Source organism: Macaca thibetana, chromosome 14 (assembly GCF_024542745.1).
Source record: "Macaca thibetana thibetana isolate TM-01 chromosome 14, ASM2454274v1, whole genome shotgun sequence".
Lineage (NCBI taxonomy): Eukaryota > Metazoa > Chordata > Mammalia > Primates > Cercopithecidae > Macaca > Macaca thibetana.
The window spans coordinates 32,292,643-32,317,253 of record NC_065591.1 but is presented as its reverse complement, the minus strand read 5'-3'; the positions used below and the strand labels follow the sequence as shown (position 1 = coordinate 32,317,253).

The following is a 24,611-nucleotide window of genomic DNA, read 5'->3' as shown; positions in this document are numbered from 1 at the left end:
AACCACTGTGCCTGGCCTAGAATTTTTTCTCACCAGTCTGTATGCCAGTCCATCTTCCACATTATCAACAGATTCATCTTTATGAAAAAGGAAAGCTGATTGTTACTTCTGTTTCAAAATACCTCTATGCTTCATGGGAAAAATAAAGATTATATGTAAAAATTCATTTTTCCGTGTTTTACTCTTCTTTCCACCGTCCCTCTTCTGTGACAATTGAATTTTTCATTGTTTCTTGGATGTCTGTCCCCCTTCCACAGTTGTGAACCTTTGAACACATTTTTCTCTGTGTAGACTACTCTCTTCGCCAGTTTTTAGTCTAGAAGATACTTGCTGATCTTTAAAGACTATTTTCAAAGTCATGTTGTAGACATTTTTCCAGACAGAATTAGTGCTCCTATCCTTTCAATTCCCACAGCCCTTAAATGTCAATGAAAGCATTTACTTTTGTGTTTTAATGTGTTCATTTATATTTGCATATTTCATTAGAAAGTGAATTCCTTCAAGCTAGTGCAGGGTTATGGTTGAGAATTTAGGCTTTAGAGTTAAATCACCTTGGGTTCAACTTCTAGAATCATAGCTCTGTGACTTTAGGGCATGTTCCTCATCTGTAAAATAGGACATGGTGATACAGTCAGTATATATAGATATAGTCAGTATATAGTAACCTCTCGGGTTTTTGAAAGGACTCAGGGACATAAAGAACGTAATGCACAATCTGAGTCATTAATTGTAGTTATTATACTGTATTCATCTTTGTATTTGAAAGACCTGAAATGTAGCAGGTACTCGAATAATGAGTGAGGCTATGTAAAAGAAAAGTAGAACATTGAGGTGACCGTGAGTTAAAGTAGCCAGGTTTGGGTTTTAATTTTGTGAGTAGAATTCTGCGTTTTGCACATAGGTTGTACAGTCCCAAACAGTTAAAAATGAAGTCACAGAGATACGATGAGCCTGTGGTACTCCACATTTCACAGTTCCATGGTAAATAACTTAAAAGTGAGTATGTCTTCCACTGATGCCAGTTTCCAAATACTTGTAATATTTTCTGTAACATAGGCTTGCTGTTAGTTTTTTTGTGGACTGCTGTAGCCATTCTAAGCATATGAAGATGTCTTAAGTTGCAGCTGTTTCCTCCTGTTTTTTGACTTTTAAATTATTTTTGACTTTAAATTATTCAGATGCCTAAAGGGCATATTCCTTGCTCTAAAATAATAAAGTTTTCTAGTTAAGTTTGTGATAAAATAATTATCTATAAAGTAAGAAATTTACATATTTACTTTCATTATAGGAGTTTGATTAAGAAAAAAAAAACTAATGGAACTGTATCTTGTATCAACAACATAAACTAAATCCTGGGCTCTTTTAGGCAAGATGGTGCACAGTTGTCTAACACTCTGAATTCTGTATTTGCATTAAAAAGACCAGTGGAATATAAAAACCCACCCCTAGTTTTGAATCCTGAAACGAGGGATGGGTGCTGTTTTCACCATTCCTTACTCCTTTCAGATTGAATTAAAGTTCAGTATAAAACTAGTTTTTGCATTACTAAAATGTTTCTGAACCTGTATCAAGTAATTTACTATTATCAAGTCAGTGGAAGCAGAATGTTAGAGTTATACAGTCTAGTTACAACTTGATTTCACTCAAAGTGACTGGTACATTTTTTCAAAATGAAGGCAAAGCTGACGAACAGCACTCAGCCCCGACTTCTTAGGGAAGCCATGGGTATGCAGAACAAACTGTTAAGGACACAAGTGACAGGCACCCAGATCTCAACAATGTAATGAAACAAAAATTGGTGTTTCCCTTCAGTTTTGTTTGCATCTCTGGATAAAATGGACTTGGCTGAAATGTGTTGAAAGCTTAAAAAAAAAATGTGTAATACCACTGTCAGTTTTCTGGGCTTCTTGAAGATCTTTTAAAACTTAAAATTTGGGGCCAGGCACGGTGGCTCACGCCTGTAATCCCAGCATTTTGGGAGGCCAAGGTGGGCGGATCACGAGGTCAGGAGATCGAGACCATCCTAGCTAATGCAGTGAAACCCCGTCTCTACTAAAAATACAAAAAATTAGCCGGGCATGGTGGCAGGCACCTGTGGTCCCAGCTACTCGGGAGGCTGAGGCAGGAGAATGGCGTGAACCCGGGAGGCAGAGCTTGCAGTGAGGGCGAGATTGCGCCACTGCACTCCAGCCTGGGTGACAGAGCAAGACTCTGTCTCAAAAATAAAATAAATAAAATAAAATAAACTTAAAATTTGGGTTTTAATTTTGTTTTAAAGTCTGTTTTAGTTCTTTGTCTCTGAAATTTATTTGGCATTATGGGATATTCTGGGTCTTTGTATATTGTGTAATTTTGGATTGTATCTTGGACATTTTGAGTGCTGTATTATAAAACTCTAGGTTCTATTAACATCCTCTGGAGCATATTGATTTATTTTGTTCTGTTTTAGCAGGTGGTCAGACCATAAGTTCTGTCTTACTTTGTGTGAATGGTGTTTCCAGTAACAGTTCTGTTTTCAAGACTTTTGCTTTGCTGCTATAGGTCTGTTTCAGCAGTTAGCCTGGAACTTGGGTGTGTGGTAGACTGTGTTGTAGTTCAGATCTCAAAGGCTTTCTTTTGCTAGTTTTGGTCTGTCTTACACTTGTGCATCCTAGGTATGAAACTCTGATTTGTGTGGGTCCATACATAGAATGAGAGGATCCCATTCCCCAGCTCCCTTTTCCCTGGGATTTTCCCCACACTGCCCAGATCCCAGAGTCCCCTTTCCTAGTCATTTGCCTAGAAGGCTGGGATTGTTTTTGTTTTTTTTTTTTTTTTTTTTTTTTTTTTTTTTGAGATTTATCTGCCCATGCTTAGACATAATTCTCTGCAACTGGGACTGCCCTTGGGGCAATGCAGTGAGAGAAATGAAGGAACAGGGATTCTTCCTATTCTCTTAATGCCTTAGGGGCCTTGTTTCTAGCTTCCTTTTGCCAAAAAGACAAGATTTCTGTTAGGGTTTTAGATTTCTGGTTCCTTATTACTGCATTTCAGCTCTTTGACTTGGGCCCCTCTCTGGACAGAGTTGGGAGTGAAAAAGAGAAAAAAGAAATAGATTTTCCCCTTACTGTTAGCCTTGCACAAGGCTTCTTTACCCATTCCTCATGCCAGAAAGAGGGTTTTTTTGTGAAGTTTCATTGCTTTGGAGTTGTATAGTTTTGCTTAGGGACTATCATGATCCCTGCTTGGTCATGACAGATGATTTTAATCTGTTGAAAGATTTAACTTGCTAGTATTTTATTTGAGAGTTTTACACTTAGATTCATAAGTGAGATTAGCTTATAGTATTTTCTGTCTTAATCTGACTCACTTTTGTATTCAGGATTATGTTGATCTTACAAATTAAACTGGGAAAATTTTTCTGTTCATCTAAGCTTTGAAAGTTTATCATACATAATAGGGATTTGATAAAACTTTCTAAGAATAGATCTAATTAATCATCTTTCCAGTTTTTCTTGAGGTTGCTTGGTCTGTCTAGGTCAATTTAAGAAAGTTACATTTTCTAGGAAAAATCATTCATTTAGATTGTAAACTCTGTGGTTGTAAAGTTATCCATAGTAATCCCTAAGTTTTAGTCTCTTCTGCCTCTGTAGTTATTATACCCTCTTTCTTCCTCTAAATAATTATTTGCATTTTTTCCTTGTCAGTGAAAGGTTTTGCCTAATAAATGGTTTTTTTTAAAGAGCCAAATTATTTTTATTTTTTTGCTCCTGTTATTTTTTACTCTTTTTCTAAAGGTCTGTTTTTATCTTAATTCTTTTGCCCTGTATTCCTTGGGTATAATTTGATAATCTCTTTCTAGCTTCTCGAGTTTAATCCTTAGTTTATTTTTGTATTTTCTGTCTAATGGCATTTAAGCTGTAAGTTTTCTTCTTTGCACCATACTTTGACCATATCTAACGGTTTCGGTTTATAATGGTCTCACTTTCTTTTCAAACTGGTTTATTATTTCAGTTTTGATTTCATTTTTAGCCCAGGAGTTATGAAGAATGGTCAGGGGTTCTTTGTCTGTTTTCTAGTAGTTTTTGTTTTAATTATTAATTTGACTCTTTTGTATTGTGTTCAGGGAATATGTTCACATTTTGAAATTTATGGAAATGTTGTTAGTAGCTTGGTCAATGGTCCATTTTTATAGATAGTCCAATTTTTATAAATACTAAGTATTAATAGATTTTATTAATAGTGTTCAAATCCTTTATATCTTTTTTATTTAATAAATGATATTAGGTTATTTAAGAAAATGTTTACATATGAATGAAATGTTTGTGCTTGTTACAGCTGGGTTGTAGTAGGGTTTGTATTCTCTACTTTTGTGTAGTCTAAAATTTCATAGTAATAAAAGGTTTTAAAACTCCTCTCTACCCTTATTTGTTTTTAGATTGCTTGATCTGTTGATTCCTGAGAAAGGTGTGTTAAAGTTTCCCATTATGTTATATTATTTTTCTAATACTGTTTACTTGATATTTTGAACCCATGTAATTCAGTGCATAAAATTTTACTACAGTTAAATTTCCTTTTATCATAATCTTTCTTTTTCCCACTTAATGATTTCTGTTTTTAATTTTGTCATACTAATTTTGTTATTAGCATTTTTTAGTATAGTTTCCATATCTATGTTTTCTTTTGGGATATTTTTTCTTGTGAAATACAACCCATATATGAAAATTAAACATGCATAAAGAAAAATACAAAACAAAACTTCCACAGATTTGAAAATGCAGACATTATTCAAGCTATATTCCCTGGGTACAGTGCAGCCATTTCTAGAAAGAAAAAAGAAAGGAACAAAGAAAAACTCACCCTTCTAAATAACTCTTGGCTTAAAAAGGAAACCAAAACTGGAATGACAAACTAATTGGAATGGACAGTGGAGCATTATATACTGAAACTAATAGGATGTGGCTAGAGTTTGGTGTGAAGAAGCAGATTTATAGTGTTAAATGTCATTCATTGGAAAGCAAGAAAGTATCAAAATTAATTGAGTATTAAACCCACTGTTAACCTCTAGAGCAAATCACTAACTGACTTGGATGGTAATCACTTCCTTACTTTTCTTAATATAATTTTACCATGTATGTATGCATCTCTAAAGACTGTATTTTTTAGCTTGGGAAACATAGTGAGATGCTATCTCTACAAAAAAACAAAAAAAACAGCTGGGCATGTTGGCATGTGCCTGTCTTCCTAGCTAATGGGGAGCCTGAGGCAGGAGTATCGTATTAGCCCAGGAGTTTGAGGCTGCAGTGAGCTGGAATCACACCACTGCACTTCAGCCTGGGTGACAGAGATAGATGCTATCTCTTAAAAAAAGAAAAGACTATTGTTTGGTTTGTTTTAAAACTTCCTATAAAGGGCATATAAATAAAGTATTGATGAACTTTCCCTCTACTAGAAGTTATACATTCTTTTTAAAAAAAATTTTTTTTGCTTTTTTCATAGAAATTTTCAAACATATACAAAAGCACAGAGATTGGCATAATGAAACCCAATTCTGGGGGCATCATCCATTTCAATAATCATTATGTGGTCAGTCTTGCTTTATTCATACCTTTATCTAGCTGCCCACCCCCTGATTATTTTGGTGAAATATTTGTTCTTTTCCTGGTTACAATAGAAATTACAACATGCACTTTTAGCTTCTCCAAATCTGTCAGTATCTTCCTTTTTCTGAATAATACAGACTTTTGAACAGTGGAACTCTATGTAATCCCCTCCTGACATAAATGTTATTGTTACACATATTTAATTCTATCATCATTAATAGTCTTTTAAATAGTCATTTGTTTACATTTACTTATACATTTCCCAGTTTACCCTTCATTCATTCTTATACCTCATAGCTTCTCCTTGGGATTATTTTGCATCTGATTAAAGCAAACTAAATACTAAAATACCTTTAGTATTACCTTTTCTCAGAGTCTGCTGCAGCATCTCTGTTTTTGTTCACAGATAGCTATGTGATTTGTTTTGCCATATAACTTAGAAAGTATTTGCAGAAGTCAGTGACCTTGCTATAACAAAGTCACTTTTATTCCTAAATTTGTCCATTATTTATATGAACATGGTTTCTCAGTTCTTATATCAATAAAAGTGAAGGACAAATAAAATTGGTTGTAAAATTTATCTCAATAAGTACTATCCATGGATCCATGTATGAATAATTTTAAGTGCCATGTCCAACAGAAGCATGATTTTTACATTTAATACTTGTCTAAAATGTGAAAAGATATTAATATGGATCAACTATACAATTGTATAATGTTAGAAATGTGTAATATTTTGAGCCTTCAGTTACAAATCAGTTTCCATTTACACACATATTTTTGTGACAGAAAAGTATGACAGTGTAACTATAGCATTATAGAAATATGTTAGGATAAAATAATATGGGCTCCTAACATGATTAGAATATTCATCTGTATTTCCTCAACAGGCCTTTTCCCTTGAGTGGGAAATGTGTAAATGTATGAGGATAGCTTTAATTTGGGACAGGAACAGGTAGGCTGGCTGGTAGCAATAAGGAGGTCTTTACTCTGTTTGTCAAGCACTTTAGTTCATGGATTTCCCCTGCCAGTCTGCATTTCCATTTTTTCTGTATTGGAAGTCTGGCTTTGCCTCAGGCCCTGCTTTGGTTTTCTCTCAGCTCCTCCACCATTCTAGGCAAGTAGAATTCACTTTCTTCAGAGTACAGCTTTTGCATTTTACCCTGTGGTCAAACACCCCTTCTGCCTATAGCTCAGTACAGTTAAAGGGATCACTGGCCTTCCCTTTTTTTTTCTTTTTTTGAGAGGGAGTCTTGCCCTGTCACCCAGACTGGAGTGCAGTTGTGCAATCTCGGCTCACTGCAACCTCCGCCTCCCAGGTTCAAGCGATTCTCCTGCCTCAGCCTCCCGAGTAGCTGAGATTACAGGCATCTGCCATTATGCCTGGCTAATTTTTGTATTTTAGTAGACATGGTGTTTTACCATGCTGGCCAGGCTGGTCTTGAATGCCTGACCTCAAGTGATCTGCCTGCCTCAGCCTCCCAAAGTGCTGGGATTACAGGCATGAGCCACTGTGCCTGGCCTGGCCTTCCCATTTTTATTTACTTACTGTTGTATATGTGATTATTTTAGTTCATCAGTATTATTCAGACTTAACACTGGAATGCTACATGTTCTTTATATTTGTTCCTCAGCCCAGAGTTCCTCTATCAGCTCTGGTATTTGAAGTATTTTTTAAGTTTTATTGAATTATAATTCATACACAATAACATCCACCCATTTAAAGTATACAGTTCAGTGGTTCATAGACTTGTGCAGCATTTCCATCTTTCAAAAAGAAACCCTGTATCCATTAAGGAGTCCATTCCCATACCCACACCCAGCTATAGGCAACCACAAATCTTTCTCTCTCTGTAGATTTGCCTATTTGGGATGTTTCGTGTAAAGGGAATCCTATAATATGTGACCTTCTGTAACTGGCTTCTTTCATTTAGCATAATGTTTTCAGGGTTTATCTATGTTGTAGCATGTTTCAGTATCTAATTCCTTTTTATTCCCTAATATGGATATATCACATTTTGTATATCCAATTATCCATTGATAGAGTTTTTGGCTCTTATGAATAAATCTGTAAACATTAATGTACAAAGGTTTGTATGGATGTTTATTATCTCTAGGGTACACATCCAGAAGTGGAATTCCTCAGTCATATATCTGCATGCTTAATAGAGGAATGGCCAAACTATTTTCCAATGTGGTTGTACCATTTTACATTTTCATCAGTGATGTATAAGGACTCCATTCATTCCACTTTCTTGGTAACATTTGTTAATGTCTGTATTTTTAATTATAACCATCATAGTAGGATGGTTAACTATTCTTTCTCTATTGAATGGTTCTGGCACCTTTTTTGAAAATCATTTGCTCATAAGTATAGGAGTTTATTTCTGAACTTTCATTCTATTCCATTGATCTGTACCTATGTATGTCCGTGTCAGTTTCACAGTCTGTATTTCTATAGCTTTATAGTAAGTTTTGAAATTGAGAAATGTCAGTCTTCTAACTTTGTTTTTTCAAGATCGTTTTGGCTATTCTGGGTCCCTTTCATTTCCATATGAATTTAGGAACAATTTGTCAATTTTTGTAAAAAATGAAGCTCAGATTTTTATAGGAAGTGGGTTGATTCCATAGATCAGTTTGGGGAACATTGCCGTCTTAACAGTGTTGTGTCTTCTCATCCATGAACATGGGATGTTTTTCCAGTTATATAGATCTTCTATAATTTCTTTGAACAGTGTTTTTATAGTTTTTACAATGTAAGTTTTGCAGTTCTTTTGTTAAATTTATCCCTAAATGTTACTTTTGATGCTGTTATAAATGGAATTGTGTTCTTAATTTTATTTTTGGGTTGTTTACTGCAAATGTATAGAAATACATTTGATTTTTATATATTGGTCTTATACCCTACAATCTTGCTGAACTCATTTTTTAGTTCTGATAGTTTTTCAGTATATTCCTTGGGATTTTTTTTTTTCTTTTTTGAGATGGAGTTCTCGCTCTTGTTGCCCAGGATGGAGTGTAGTGGTGAGATCTTGGCTCACTGCAACCTCTGCCTCCCAGGTTCAAGCAGTTCTCCTGCCTCAGCCTCTCAAGTTGCTGGGATTGCAGGTGTGTGCCACCATGCCTGGCTAATTGTTTTGTATTCTTAGTAGAGACGGGATTTCACCATGTTGGCCAGGCTGGTCTCGAACTCCTGACCTCAGGTGATCCGCCCACCACGGCCTCCCAAAGTGCTGGGATTACAGGAGTGAGCCACTGCCCCCAGGCCTTGGGATTTTCTATATACAGGATCATGTAATCTGCAAATATAACTTTGCTTCTTCAGATATCTTTCTTAGGGAGAAAGTTTACAGTTTTAACCACTAAGTATGATGTTAGTTACTGATTTTTTTCTAAATGTACTCTGTAAAGTTGAGGAAGTTCCCAGGTAGTTGAATGTTTTTTATCATAAAAGGGCATTACATTTTGTCAGATGCTTTTTCTTCACCTATTGAGATGATCCTGTGCTCCTATGCTGTTTTCTATTAACATAGTGTATTACATTGATTTTCAGGTGTTAAACTAACTTTGCATTCCTAAGATAAATCCCATGTGGTCACATTGTATGATTCTTTTTGTATGTTGGTGGATTTGCTAGTATTTCATTGTGGGTTTTTGTATTTATATACTAAGGGATATTAGTCTATAGTTTTCTCATGCTGTTTTTGTCAGGTTTTGGTATTGGCATAATACTAGCTTCACAGAATGAGTTGGGAAGTGTTTCCTCCTATTGTTTAGAGTTTATAAAAGATTGATATCTTCTTTAATTATTGATAGAATCATCCAGTGAAGCCATATGGGCCTGCGCTTTTCTTTGTGGGATGTTTTGAAATTACTTTTATTTTCTTTACTTTGTATTGGGGTGTTCAGATTTTCTATTTCTTCCCGAGTCTTTTTTTTTTTTTTTCTTGAGACAGAGTCTCTGTTGCCCAGGCTGGAGTGCAGTGGCACAATCTTGGCTCACTGCAACCTCCGCCTCCCGGGTTCAAGCAATTCTCCTGCCTCACCCTCCTGAGTTGCTGGGATTACAGGCACACACCACCATGGCTGGCTAATTTTTGTATTTTTATTAGAGACAGGGTTTCACCATGTTGGTCAGGCTGGTCTCCAACTCCTGACCTCGTGATCCGCCCGCTTTGGCCTCTAAAATGGTGGGATTACAGGCATGAGCCACCGCGCCCGGCCCCAATCTTTGTTAGTAGTTTGTGTCTTTCTAGGAATTTGTTCATTTCATCTAACTTATTTAATTTGTTGGCATACAGTTTTTCATAGTACTACTTTATAATCATTTTAATTTTGATAGCCTCTAGTGCTGTTTCAGAATGTTTTGGGTTTTTTTCCCCACATTTATTTGGTTTTTCATCTTCTATGAAGAGTCACAGTTTTGGCTGGCCGACCCTTCCTTATCTTTTATCACTTTCATGTCTTTATTTTATTTTTTTAGGTAGGGTCTTGTTCTGTCACCCACACTGGAGTGCAGTGGCACCATCATAGCTCACTGTAACCCTCAAACTCCTGGGCCCAAGCAATTTTTGCATCTCATCCTCCTGATTAGCTGAGACTACAGGCACACAACACTATGCTCGGCTAATTTTTTTGTTTTTTTTAATAGGGCTGGGACTACAGATGTGAGTAACACCCAGCCTCTTTTAAAAATAGTTTTGCTCTACTTACATGGAATTGGCAGCAGGAGGGTAGGTAGATAGTTGCAGGTTTGCAGTCTACTTGTCATTCAGACTCAATTCTCACATCTTTGATTCTTGGAAATTAACATCTATTGTCTAATTTTTTCCTGTGGTTTTGTTTCAACCAATTTTATTACAAAATAATCAAGTCTTTCTTTTTAAGCTGTTTAAGTTTTACACAAAACAAGTAAGTGTTTAAATATTTGTAATACTGATTTCCATTTGCTTGGTTTCGTTTCAGAAGCCTTACAGGTGGCAACTACTAGCCCAACTGCCAATACTACTGGTACGGCTACTACTTCCTCCACCACTGTGGGTGCAGTTAAGCAAGAACCTCTCCACTCTACTTCATATGCAGTAAATATTCTGGAAAATATAAGCTCTTCGGAATCCTCAAAGCCCATTGAACTTGATGGTCTTCCTTCAGACCAGTTTGCAAAAGGACAGGACACTGTTGCCATAGAAGGTTGTACAGATGAGGAGAACACAGAAAGCGGAGGAGAAGGCCAATACAGAGAGCGTGACGAATTTGTGGTAAAGATAGAAGACATAGAGACTTTTAAGGTGATGTCAGTGTTCACCAGTGTAAAGGTCATAGTTTAGCCGGTGTGCCTGTGATAGCCTTCATTATGACTTTAATAGCATGCATCTACTTTGAATTATAGAAAGTTTTATCCTGTTATAAGTGTTTGATAAAATCAAAATATTAAGAGTAGATGTCAGATATCATTGAAGATAATTTTAACTTTAACTTAGTTGTATGTATATCTTTACAAATGTAGTCAGTTGCATTTCAGTATTAGTAATTACAGTAGTTTAAAAATGTTGACTTTTTTCAAGGTTCCCAACTCATTATTAGTAGTTTGGAGAAAATCGTTATTTATATAATTTAAAAGTTTAAACAAAAATAACAGAGGACTATCACATAAAAGTAGAATTAAATTTAATTTCATAATTTCAAGTTGTATAACCATGAAAAGAATGTAATAATTTTATGTAAGAAAGTTGTAGCTGTGTTTAAAATAACATATTTTGGGGTTTCTGTTTGCTTGCTTTGCTTTTGCCTTTTTATGTATTTTTTTAAATAGAGATGGGATCTTGCTATGTTGACCAGGCTGGTCTCAAACTTTTGGCCTCAAACAGTCCTCCCATCTTGGCCTCCCAAAGTGCTGGGATTACAGGTATGAGCCACTGCATCCAGCCACTTTTGCCTTTTTAAAAAATATTGGAATGACATTAAAAAGTGCAGTGAAGGCTGGGCACGGTGGCTCACTCCTGTAATCCTAACACTTTGGGAGGCCAAGGCAGGCGGATCATGAGGTCAGGAGATCGAGACCATCCTGGCTAACACAGTGAAACCCTGTCTCTACTAAAAATACAAAAAATTAGCCAAGTGTGGTACGGGTGCCTGTAGTCCCAGCTACTCGGGAGGCTGAGGCAGGAGAATGGCATGAACCCGGGAGGCGGAGCTTGCAGTGAGCTGAGATCACGCCACTGGGCAACACAGCAAGACTCTAGCCTGGGCGACAGAGAGAGACTCCGTCTCAAAAAAAAAAAAAGAAAAAAGAAAAAAAGTGCAGTGAAGAATATAACATTCTATATTCTCATTATTCACAATTAACTACTTTTAATATTTTAACGTGTTTGTTTAGGGTCTTTTAAGATACGTATATATACATGGTTATAAAATTGCATATGTAACATAGGACAGTGTCATTAGAAGAAAACTTTCCAGTAGTTTAAGCTGCACAAATGGGTAATGGGCTACTTTGTGTGTTAATGAACTCCCTATTTCTGGAATAATTTAAGCAGACACTGAATAACCTAATCAGCTTATAAGAATTATTGCAGAATATCAGATAGCGAGGTAAGATAAAAGGTTGAGCTAGGGTAGGCCTTTCAGATTCTTTTCATCTCTGACATTCTAAGATCTAAAATATGTTGCTGTGTTTTATAAAGTATCATTAATTCTGGTTATTACAGGAGGCTTTAAAAACAGGAAAAGAACCTCCAGCTATTTGGAAAGTACAAAAAGCTTTATTACAGAAATTTGTTCCTGAAATTCGAGATGGTCAAAGAGAATTTGCTGCTACAAATAGTGTAAGTAAAATGCATGTTTATATTAGCCTTATTTTGACAATGGTCCTGAAAAAAACAGAATGATTTAAATTTAGAAGTATTTTATATTGAATATTTTTGATATAAAATAGCATATAATTTGAACTAGAATATTGATGCTCTTTGATAGTCTAATATAAAAATAAAGTCATTTGTTAAATATCAGCTATTTAAAATTAAATGACCTTGTACTATTTAACTTTTTTTTTTAATAAAGGAAAGGGATTAATGTTAGCCTATGAAGAGTTCAGATGAACTCAGAGGCTCCTTTATATTGATTATTCTACTAGTCAAATATCCTGATATACCAGAAGACTGATGGAAGTTATTCTGTCATACTTATGTAACTGGAAGTACGACTATGCCTAATGAGATTGCTTGTACATATGGGCTTGTACATATGAAATCAATAATGAGCCTGGGATCAGTTTTTTAGAGGGTAAAATTAGCCCGGCCAGAGCTGCATTTTAAAAACTTGAAGGTTGGCTATGTGATAGTCAATCAAACCAACAAAGTAGCATTTATATGTAGATTGAACAATTATGTAACTCAAAGTATTTCTTTCCTCAGTATCTTGGATATTTTGGAGATGCAAAGAGTAAATACAAAAGAATATATGTGAAGTTCATTGAAAATGCAAACAAGAAGGAATATGTCAGAGTGTGTTCTAAAAAGCCAAGAAATAAACCTTCACAAGCTATCAGGTATGTGTTTTCTTAGGTGATATATTTGTGCATATATATTGGTGTATTATTAATGATACCAATGTACAAAGGAGCATATCAATTAAAGAGATTTTTTTTTTATTATACACAAGTCAAAAAATTTCAGAGCCTGATGAAATAAGTGATTCTTTTGAAGGCATGAGATGGGCACTGCAAAGCTCATGGCTTTCTGTGGTGGGTGGGTGCCCTTTTCTTTTCCCTGAGTCCTTTTGGTGTCACCCTAGTATTGTGAAAAAAAATTGTAGAGGCAAAAAGTTTGAGTCCAGCTTTATGTGACCTAAAGAAGACAACTTCCCTGATGCTCCCTTTTTCATCTATAAAATGTAAATAACAAATAAATTAAATTTAAAATAATTTTTGAGTAAAAAACTATGAGAACTCTACATTACTGGACAAGTGTACACAGTAGAATTATGATTGTGTATTAATGTGACTCTGGGTTGTCTGGAGCATGAATCTGGAAGATAACTGACTTGACCCTGTGGTCTATATGAGAAAGCAGGTATGACCCTAGATATTCTTAATCTAGTGCCAAGTAGGTCCAGTTTCATTAACATTCCCACCTACTGGAAGCAGCTTACCTTATTTTTATGATGGAATTTTATCCACTCAAATCTTCAGACCTGGCAGAGAGCAAATCTTTTTTATTTGAGACAGGGTCTCACCCTGTCACTAAGGCTGCAGTGTGATCACAGCACTGCAGCCTTGACCTCCCAGGCTCAGGTGATCCTCCTGCCTCAACCTCCCAAGTAGCTGGGACTACAGGTGTGCACCACTGTGCCCAGCTAATTTTTGTAGGAATGGGATTTTACCATGTTGCTCAGGTTGGTCTTGAACTCTTAGGCTCAAGCACTTTGCCTGCCTCAGCCTCCCAAAGTGCTGGAATTACAGACGTGAACCACCATACCCCGATGGCATAGAGCAAATCTTGAGGGACTCTAGGACAGATGCATTTGGGCCCCTCCCCTCCCCTCCCCTCCCCTTCGACGGAGTTTTGCTCTTGTTGCCCAGGCTTGAGTGCCGTGGCGTGATCTTGGCTCACTGCAACCCCCACCTCCCAGGTTCAAGCGATTCTCCTGCCTCAGCCTCCCAAGTAGTTGAGACTACAGGCGCATGCCACCACTCCCAGCCGATTTTTGTATTTTTAGTAGAGATGGGGTTTCACTATGTTGGCCAGGCTGGTCTCGAACTCCCGACCTCAGGTGATCCACCCGCCTCGGCCTCCCAAAGTGCTAGGATTACAGGCATGAGCCACCGGTCCTGGCCACATTTGGGTTTCTACATCAAAACCTGACACCACCAGAGACCGTGAGAGTTTCTTAGGGTCAGAGGTAGATGTGGCAATTATGGTTATATCATTCATTACCTTCCTAAGCCCACTGATCATCTGTTGTACAGCCTCATAGTCTCTGGGAAGTAAGTCCATAAATCAAGGAGGGGAATGAGGAAGTAGAAATAAGGACTGAACTAAAAGTCCCTTAGTAACTGAATATTGAATGCTACTGATGAAAAGAATGTATTTTAAGAAAATTTTATGGGAATCACCATTGAGAGGTATAGGACTTGGACTGTATATTTTGGAGGTATTGGTGAGGGTAATTAGATAATCTTCTCCTGTGATTCTTTTGTATTTTTCTATTTTATTTTAGTTTAACAAGATTTCAGTGTGTTAATGAAGTTTGTTTATAACATTGCAGAACTGTTCAAGCTAAGCCAAGTAGTAGTAGTAAAGCTTCTGATCCTCCAGCATCAAAAACTACAACTACAAAAACCCCTTCTGTGAAACCCAAAGTTAAACAGCTAAAAGTAAAGGCTGAGCCACCACCAAAGAAACGGAAAAAATGGAAAGAAGAATTTTCATCATCCCAATCTGACTCATCTCCTGAGATCCATACTAGTAGTAGTGATGATGAGGGTGAGTTTTCCGTGAAATGGCTATCCTGATAACTTTAGATTATCTACATGAGTGGCGAGGAGTGGTGATGCTGACAATTACCAAAATGTATGTATTTTTCAGGGAATTTATCTACCTAATAAATTCTGTTTAGGTTTTTATGAAAGTAAGTTCACATTCCCTGAACATACCAACTGAAGCACAGTGGACCCACATATGCAGCCTTGTAAATAGAAAAGGCAGAACTTACCTTAGTAATGCCAGTTATCTCAACTCTGGATAAGATGGAGGTTAGATCAGATAATTACTAAGAATCACCTACTTCTAAACTTTTTTTTTTTTGAGACAAGGTTTCATTCTGTCACCCAGGCTGAAGTGCAATGGCATGATCCTAGCTCACTGCAGCGTCGAACACCTGGGCTCAAGTGATTCTCCTACCTCAGCTTCCAAAGTAGCTGGGAATACAGGTGTGCACCACCAAGCCCAGCTAATGTTTTTTTTAAGAGATGGGCTCTTGCTTTGTCACTCAGGACGGTCTCAAACTCCTGGGCTTAAGCAGTCCTTCTGCCTTAACCTCCCAAAGTGCTGGGATTACGGGCATGAGCCTCTAAGTCCCGCCTAGTTCTAAACATTTGAGTCTAAGTTTATGCTAGAAGAAAAGAATAATTAAGCCTAGCAAAGAGGAACTCAAATTATAATATAGTAATATATTTAATAACGTATACCACTACATTATTTAATAAATGCTTACTACTGTATATCTGCCACTAGCTAATCATGTACCTGTGACGAAGGTAGGATATCCTCTTAGTTTTTTCTTTTTTTATAAAATGGAAAGGTTGAAATAATCTGTTATCAAACTTCTTGACCTTAGAACCATTTTACATTCTTAAAAATTACTGAAGATCCTAAAATGCATTTATGTAGGTATATCTATTGATATTTACTATATTAGAAATTAAAATGGAGATAGTTGTAATATATAAGATTATACCAGCACACAAATCATGGTGTGTGATATATGTAAGAAATTTCAAGTGGTTCAGTAGTCTAGTACAGAGGTTGCCAAATGGCTTGCAGACTGAATCTGACCCTCAGCCTGTTTTTATAGTTTTATTGGAACACAGCTGCATACATTCATTTGCGTATTTCCATACAGTTGCTTTCCCACTACAGTGGCAGATTTGAGTAGTTCTACAGAGACCATATGACAAAACCTAAAATATTTACCTATAGCCCTTTACAGAAAAAGGTTGCTGGCCCCTGTTTTTCTAGAACATAAAATTGAATATAAGAAAAGAGTAAGGGATGATGAAAGACCTTGTATGCCATAATAAAGCTAAGAAGCTTGGGATCTTGTAAACAAATGAGAGTCCTTAGAGGGATTTATAAAGGGGAAACAATATGGTGAAACTGAATTTGAATTACAGGACATAATTCAGGCATAAATTGAGTCTGCACCTAAATAGTGGCAGCAAGGATGGAGATGAGGGGACAGTTTTGAGAAATTCAGGATGTAATCTTGGCAGAACTTGAATGGTGAATTAGTTGTTGGGGCTATGGTTGAAGTTGATGTCCAAGATGGTTTCTGACATTACAAGTATCATTGCTTGAGAGATTATCTTAGAAATTATCTGATTAGAAATAGAACCATAATTTAAAAAATTCTTCAGTGCTGAAGTCTACTTTAAATTTACTGTTTTTATTTTTTATTTTTTTATTTTTTGAGTCAAGGTCTACTCCATTGTCTAGGCTAGACTAGTGGTTCTGTCATGACTCACTGTAGCCTCAACCTCCCAGGCTCAAGTGATCTTCCCACCTCAGCCTCCCAAGTAGCTGGGACTACAGGTGGGCACCACCACACCCAGCTAATTTTTAAATTTTTATCATTGTAGACATAGGGTCTCACTATGTTGCCCAGGCTGATCTCAAATTCCTGGGCTCAAGCAATCCTCCCACTTTGGCCTCCCAAAGTGCTGGGATTATAGGTATAAGCCACTGTGCCCAGTCTAAATGTACTGTTTTTAAATGCTATTTGTGGGCAAGTGCAGTGGTGCACATCTGTACTCCTAGCTACTTGGGAGGCTCAGGAGAAAGGATTACTTGATCCCAGGAGTTTAAGACCAACCTAGACAGACAACATAGTGAGACTCCATCTCTTAAAAAAAAATAATAAAAAAATAAAGCTATTTGTAAATGGTTGTTTAGAAATATATACATCAGGCTGGGCGCGGTGGCTGATGCCTGTAATCCCAGCACATTGGGAGGCCAAGGAGGGTGGATCGCCTGATGTCAGGAGTTCGAGACCAGACTGGCCAACACGGTGAAACCTTGTCTCTACTAAAAATACAAAAAATTAGCCAGGTGTGGTGGCAGGCACCTGTAATCCCAGCTACTCGCGAGGCTAAGGCAGGAGAATCATTTGAACCCAGGAGGTGGAGGTTGCAGTGAGCCAAGTTTGCGCTATTGCACTCCAGCCTTGGGCAACTAGGGCGAAACTCCATCTCAAAAAAAAAAAAAAAAGAAAGAAAAAAAAAGAAAAATATATACATCAGAAAATAAGGAAATTCAATGCCTTGAATATGCATAGAAGGCATTATACATAATTTTTGCAGTTAGCAGTCTTGCCTACTGCTTAGAATCAAAATGTTTGGTTCTGAATTTGCTCTCAATTACAGTTTCTTCAAATGACAAGGTAACATTTTCTTCCCTTGGTAATTTGAGTGACCACTAGGTGTCACTAATAGTTAAGCAAACACTTTTAGTGCCTTTTTTGTTCCTTGTTTTACATTCTCAGGCTAACGAATGGATTTAGTTCTCTTAAGAAGTCAAATATTGATAATAAACATATATTCATAGGCTGGTGATTTTCATTGTTTCAGGACTCCAATGAAGTCTTCGAACACACTGAGGATTCTAGATACTTTGGTTTATGTGTGCTAAATCTATTGATATTTACTGAATACCAATTCAAAGTTTTAAAATATTTATTTAAAATGAACCCATTACTTATTAATGTGAGGTGTGTTTTTTAAAACAAAATTAACAGTATTTAGTGAGATGAGTACATATCTGCTTCTACATTCAGTTCGTTATTATATGTTATTTTGGCTAAAGTATCAAGAATATCCATACTTAACTGAGAAAGCAATTGAAATATTCCTTCTGTATGTAGTTAGGAAAAGGAGGAGGATTTCAGTTGCCTTCTCAGATACTTATAGATGCTCCTGATACTGACAAGTAGTAGTTTCTTGAGTTTTCATGCTATTACATTAAAATCTATTGGTTTGTCTTAACTTTTATATATCTCTCATCCATGCATGGATTTATAACATTGTTAATTGGTCATGTGAAAATATTAGTTAGCTTGGTGATATAGATTTTCCAATATTTTATTTCACACTTTAAAACACTGGTTAAATATAAATTTGCCTTTTTAACCATTTTTAAGTGTACAATTTATTAGCATTATTTATATTCAAACTGTTGTATAACCCTCACCTCTATTTCCAAAACTTTTATCATCCCAAACAGAAACTGTAACCATTAAGCAACAACTACTTACTCTCTTTTTCCTCCAGCTACTGGTAACTCTAATCTATTTTTTGTATATTGATTTTGTCCATTCTAAATGTCTCATATAAGTGGAATTATATAATATTTTTCCGTTTGTGTCTGGCTTCTTTCACTTAGCAGAATATTTTCAAGGTTCATCCATGTAAAAGCATATATTAGAACTTCATTACTTTTTATGGCTAAATAATATTCCATTGTATGTTTATACCACGTTTTATTGATGGACATTTGGTTTATTTCTTCCTTTTGGCTAACTGAATAATTGGTGTAATAAACATTGGCATACAAGTATCTAAGTTCCGATTTTCAATTTTGGAGGCATATACCTGAAGCAGAATTGTTATTGTTGTCACATAGAATCCTGTGTTTAGCCTTTAGAGGAACCACCAAACTGTTTTCCACATGGTTACACCATTTTATATTCCCACCAGGAAAGCATGATGGTTCCAGTTTTTCCACATCTTTTGCTAACACTTGTTGTTTTCTGTGTGTGTGTGCATTTTTTAAAAGTCATCCTAGCAAGTGTGAAGTGGTATCTCATTGTGGTTTCAATTTGAATTTTTCTAGTGACTAATGATGTTGAGCATTTTTTCCATGTCCTTATTGGCCATTCGTGTATCTTCTTTGGAGAAATGTCTATTCAGATCCATTGCCCATTTTTAAACTGGGTTATTTGTCTTTTTGTTGTTAAGTTGTAGGAGTTTTTAAATATATTTTGGATATTAAACCGTTAATCAGATATATAATTTGAAAATGTTTCCTCCCATTTCGTAGGTTGTCTTTTTTACTTTCTTGATAATGTCCTTTGATGCACAAAAGTTTTAAATTTAGATGAAGCCCAATTTACTTATTTTTTCTTTTGTTGCTCAGCTTTTGTTCACATAGAATCCATTGCCAAATCCAAGGACATAAAGATTTACTCCTACATTTTCTACTAAGAGTTTTATGGTTCTTGCTCTTAAGGTCAGATATTTCATTTTACACTATAAAAAAATAGCACTCATCAATTCTACGAATGATCTCATTAATGAAGTCTTAATTGGGAAGCTCTCAAACTCACAGTAGGGATAGAAGATGTCCAGAATTCTAATTTTCACTTGAAATCTCAAATTTTATCATTGGCAGCAAATACTGTCAGTTGTTTTCCTTGAATGAACAGATTCTCTTAATTTACTTTTAAGAAAATGTCTGCCAAATACCCAAGTCTGGATAGCCATAGTGTACCTGTCAGTCATTCTTTCAAATAAAAATGGTGTTTTGTTGGGGGAAAGAATAGCTAGTTCATCTTGTAACTCACACAACTGTATGGGTGCTCCTCCTGGTCATACCCATTATACTTACACAGAAGGGCTTTATGTGTACCTGCTATTTCATCACACAGAATATTAAAAGACATCTATTCAAGAGTAGAAATTTCATAAAAGTAGTAATTTTTACTCCTTCATCAAGGACTATTATTTTTTATGTTATCTTTTTTTGAGACAAGGTCTCACTCTTACCCAGGCTGGAGTGCAGTGGTGCAATCACGGCTCACTGCAACGTCAATCTCCCAGGCTCAGGTGATCCTCCCACCTCAGCCTCCTGGGTATCTGGGACTACAGGCGCATGTGTGCCACCATAGCTGGCTATTTTTTTGTATTTTTTAGTAGAGACGAGGTTTTTCCATGTTGCCTAGGCTCTTTTTGTTTGTGTTTGTATTTTGTTTGTTTCTTTGAGATGGAGTCTCGCACTATCATCCAAGCTGGAGTGCAGGGGTGCGATCTTGGCTCACTGCACCACCTCCCAGGTTCAAGCGATTCTCCTGCCTCAGCCTCCTGAGTAGCTGGGACTACAGGCGCCCGCCGTCACGCCTGGCTAATTTTTTGTATTCTTAGTAGAGACAGGGTTTCTCTATGTTGGCCAGGCTGGTCTTGAATGCTTGACCTCGTGATCCACCTGCCTCGGCCCCCCAAAATGCTGGGACTACATGCGTGAGCCACCGCATCTGGCCTTGCCCAGGCTCTTTTTTAATTTTGTATTTTTAGAGACAGGTCTCACTCTGTCACCCAGGCTGGAGCGCATGGTGCAATCATAATTCACTGTAACCTCAAACTTCTGGCACAAGCAATCTTCTCACCTCAGTCCCCCAAGTAGCTAGGACTACAGGTATACACCACCACACCCAGCTAATTTTAAAGTTTTTTGTAGAGACTGGGTCTCACTCTGTTGCCCAGGCTAGTCTTAAACTCCTGGCCTCAAGCCATTGTCCTGCTTCAGCCTTCCAGAGTGCTGGGATTACAGGCATGAGTCACCGCACCTGGCCCGAAGACTACTCTGGTTGTTAATTAAGAGATGGGGTCTTATTCTGTCACAGGAGAGGAGTGGTACCTTTTTAGCTCACTGCAGCCTCGAACTCCTGGGCTCAAACAATCCTCCTACCTCAGGCTGCCAAGCAGCTAGTACTACAGGTGCATGCCACCACACCTAGCTAACTTAAAAATTTTTTTGTAGAGATGGTATCTCGCTAGATTGCCTGGGGTGGCCTTGAACTACTGACCTCAAGCAATCTTCCCGCTTTGGCCTCCCAAAGTGCTGGTATTATAGGTGTGAGCCACCATGCCCAGCCCCTAGGACTGTTCCTAAGTGAAACTGACTTTTTCCCCCTCCGAATACATGGTAGTGACATGACAAAGTCATGCAAAGTATATTACTACTAGTAGAGTTTGTTGTCATTGCCTTCATTTGTGGTAAGTAAGGCACCATCAATTTTACCCAATATTGGTTTTGCAAATGGCAATGCAGTGAAGAAAGTTCATAATATCTTAATATTATCATGAATACAGTTTTGGTATCAGAGACCACTGAAAGGGTTTTGGGGTCCCCCCTGGGGTCCATGGACTGTACTTTAAGAACTGCTGTTTAAAATACATACACCTACTATAGGCAAGGCACGGTGGCTTACAGCTAATCTCAGCACTTTCAGAGGCTGAGACAGAAGGATCACTTGAGACTGAGAGTTCAAGACCAGCCTGGACAACACAGTGAAACCCCATCTCTAAGAAGAAAAAAAATATATATGTATATATATACACACACACACACACACATATATGCACACTATATACCCACATTAAAAATATTTTTAAACCTGCTATTTAAGGGTGTGACTTGATTATATATTTGAATACAAAAAGTCAAAATTGAAACAAACTTTTTTAGATGGAGTCTTGCTATATTGACCAGGCTGGTCTTGAACTCCCGGGCTCAAACAATCCTCCCACCTCAGCCTTCCAAGTAGCTGGGACTACAGGTGTGCACCAGCGCACCCAACCAGTTAATCTCCTAGTTCTTCCCATTGGATTTGAATGAAATTTCCTCTGTGCACAGGCTGCGTTTACATTAAAACGATTTTTTTTCTTTTTTTCTTTTTCTTTATGAGACAGGGTCTTTACTCTGTTTCCCAGGCTTGAGTGCAGTGGTGCAATCACAGCTCTCTGCAGTCTCAACCTCCTAGACTCAAGCAGTCCTCTTGCCTCAGCCTCTTGAATAGCTGGGAATACTGGTACATGCCACCACACGTGGCTAATTTATTATTTTTTAAATTGAAACGATGTCCCACTATGTTGCCCTAGCTGGTCTTGAACTCCTGGGCTCAAGCAGTCCTCCCACCTTGGCCTCCCAAAGTGTTGGGATTACAAATGTGCTACTGCACCTGGCATACTTCTAAAAATTTTAATACATCCTAGGCAAGAATTTTATAGCAATTTATGTGTAGGAATAAAATGGAAATCTATGTATTACTCATACATTGGATGTCATACGATTTCTTTACTACTAAACATAGAGAAACCATCAAGACTAGAGTAGCACCACCTGGCACCAGATGTCTGTGGTGGGATCCAGCGGAAGACAAATAGTTTCTTACCCAGTCTACTTTTTCTGGTGTTGGGCTTCAGAATCACCTAGGAAGGGCCAGGCATGGTGGCTCACGTGTGTAATCCCAACACTGGGAGGCTGAGGCGGGCGGATCACCTGAGGTCAGGAGTTTAAGACCAGCCTGGCCAACATGGTGAAACCCCGTCTCTACTAAAAATACAAAAAAATTAGCCAGGCATGGTGCTGTGTACCTATAATCCCAGCTACTCCGGAGGTTGAGGTGGAATAATTGCTTGAACCTGGGAGGCGGAGGTTGCAGTGAGCCAAGATCACGCCATTGCACTCCAGCCTGGGCAACAAGAGCAAAACTCTGTCTTAAAACACACACACACACACACACACACACACACACACACCCCACAAAAGAATCACCTAGGAAGCTTTTTAAGAGTATAATACTTAAGCTTCGTCACCACTACCACGACCACCACCACTACCAAAGATTCTGTTTTAGGAAGTCCAGCAGTCTGGCTTTTTGTTCTATTGTTAACAAAGCTCTGCAGTCATTGTGATGTGCAAACCAGCTTTGAGAATCCCAGACCTTTTAAAGGTAAGGTGAGAAGTCTTGAATTTGAAGAAATTGTATCTGCAATCTGCTTCTAGAGTCTCGTTATAGAGAAAAGTGTTTTTTAAATTGTCAGGAAGGAAAATTTAATATTTAACCCTTTCTCCCTCCCAGAATTTGATCCTCCCGCTCCCTTTGTCACTCGCTTTTTGAACACAAGAGCAATGAAGGAAACCTTTAAGAGCTACATGGAATTGCTTGTTAGCATTGCCTTGGACCCTGACACAATGCAAGCCTTAGAGAAGAGCAATGGTACAGTCTTCTAAGCAGTACTTTCTTGGTAGTAATTCCTGGAATTAAAAAAAGAAATCTTGTCCGTTAGTTATATGTTTATATGTAGTTACATGTTTATAGGTGGCTTGTGTAATATATACCTATAAATTGTCAGTTAAATACATAGCATCTTAATTCTATAAAATGGTCATATCTTTTCATGCATTCTCTGAATATTTGAACTTTTATTGCTTTCTACTTGTGGGAAAATTGTATAGCTACTAACCAGTTTCTTCCAACTCTAGAATCTAATCATCTTCATAAATAGTTTACTAAGTTTTGGTATTACATGGAAGGTTTGTATGTCAGTATATTTTATTTTCCAATAATTGAAAAGATGAACCAGATAAAAGTGGCATAAAGATTAAAATCATATACTTGTATATTTAGTAAAAGATACATCATAACAATTATTTTCTGATCAATTAGTATTAAACCAGTAAATGCACTGGGTTATACCAATTAATATTATTCCTTTTAGTTATTTGAGAAATCTCCATACTGTTTTCCATTGCAGTTGTACTAATTTACATTCTCACCAGCAGTCCCACTACTGAGTATCTACATAAAGAAAAATAAATCATACCAAAGAGACACATGCACACGTATGTTTATTGCAGCACAGTTCACAACTGTAAAGATATGGAAAGTGACCATCAGCCGATGAGTGGATAAAGAAAATATAGTGAATTCTATTCAGCCATAAAAAAGAGTGAAATAATGTCTTTTGCAGCAACTTGGGTGGAACTGGAGGTCATTATTCTAACTGAAGTAACTCAGGAATGGAGAACCAAGTATCACATGTTCTCACTTATAAGTGAGAGCTAAGCTATGGGTACACAAAGGCAGTGTGGTATAATGGACATTGGAGACTCAGACGGGGAGAGGGTGAGAAAGGGGTAAGGGATGAAAAACTACCTATGGGGTACAATGTACACTACTTGGGTGATGGATGCACTGAAATCTCAGACTTCACCACTATACAGCTCATCCATGAAACCAAAACCACCTGTACCCCTAAAGCTATTGAAATTTTTAAAAAGTTGTTGTTAAAGAAGAAAATAAAAGGTACAGGAAGAATATGGCATTATAGTCTTATGGAACCACCACTGTATATGTGGTCTGTCATTGCCAAAAATGTCATTATGCAGTGCATGACTATATACTGTTTTATTATGTTCACATACTTAGGCACATATTCTAGTTTAACCTTAAAACAACTTAGCCATTTTGTGGATT

General features: G+C 37.1%; 1 protein-coding gene across 2 annotated transcripts in view; it reads left to right on the top strand.

Annotated features, from left to right (window-relative positions):
* QSER1 (glutamine and serine rich 1) overlaps positions 1-24,611 on the top strand; it is an 85,026-nt gene that overhangs the window by 47,539 nt on the left and 12,876 nt on the right. Inside the window, exons 5-9 of one of the 2 annotated variants that reach the window (XM_050758757.1) lie at positions 10,548-10,870; positions 12,290-12,406; positions 12,995-13,128; positions 14,847-15,064; positions 23,214-23,351. In XM_050758757.1, the coding sequence (XP_050614714.1) occupies positions 10,548-10,870; positions 12,290-12,406; positions 12,995-13,128; positions 14,847-15,064; positions 23,214-23,351 (930 nt within the window). The remainder of the gene's footprint in view (positions 1-10,547; positions 10,871-12,289; positions 12,407-12,994; positions 13,129-14,846; positions 15,065-23,213; positions 23,352-24,611) is intronic. The other variant, XM_050758758.1, reaches the window with a different exon arrangement.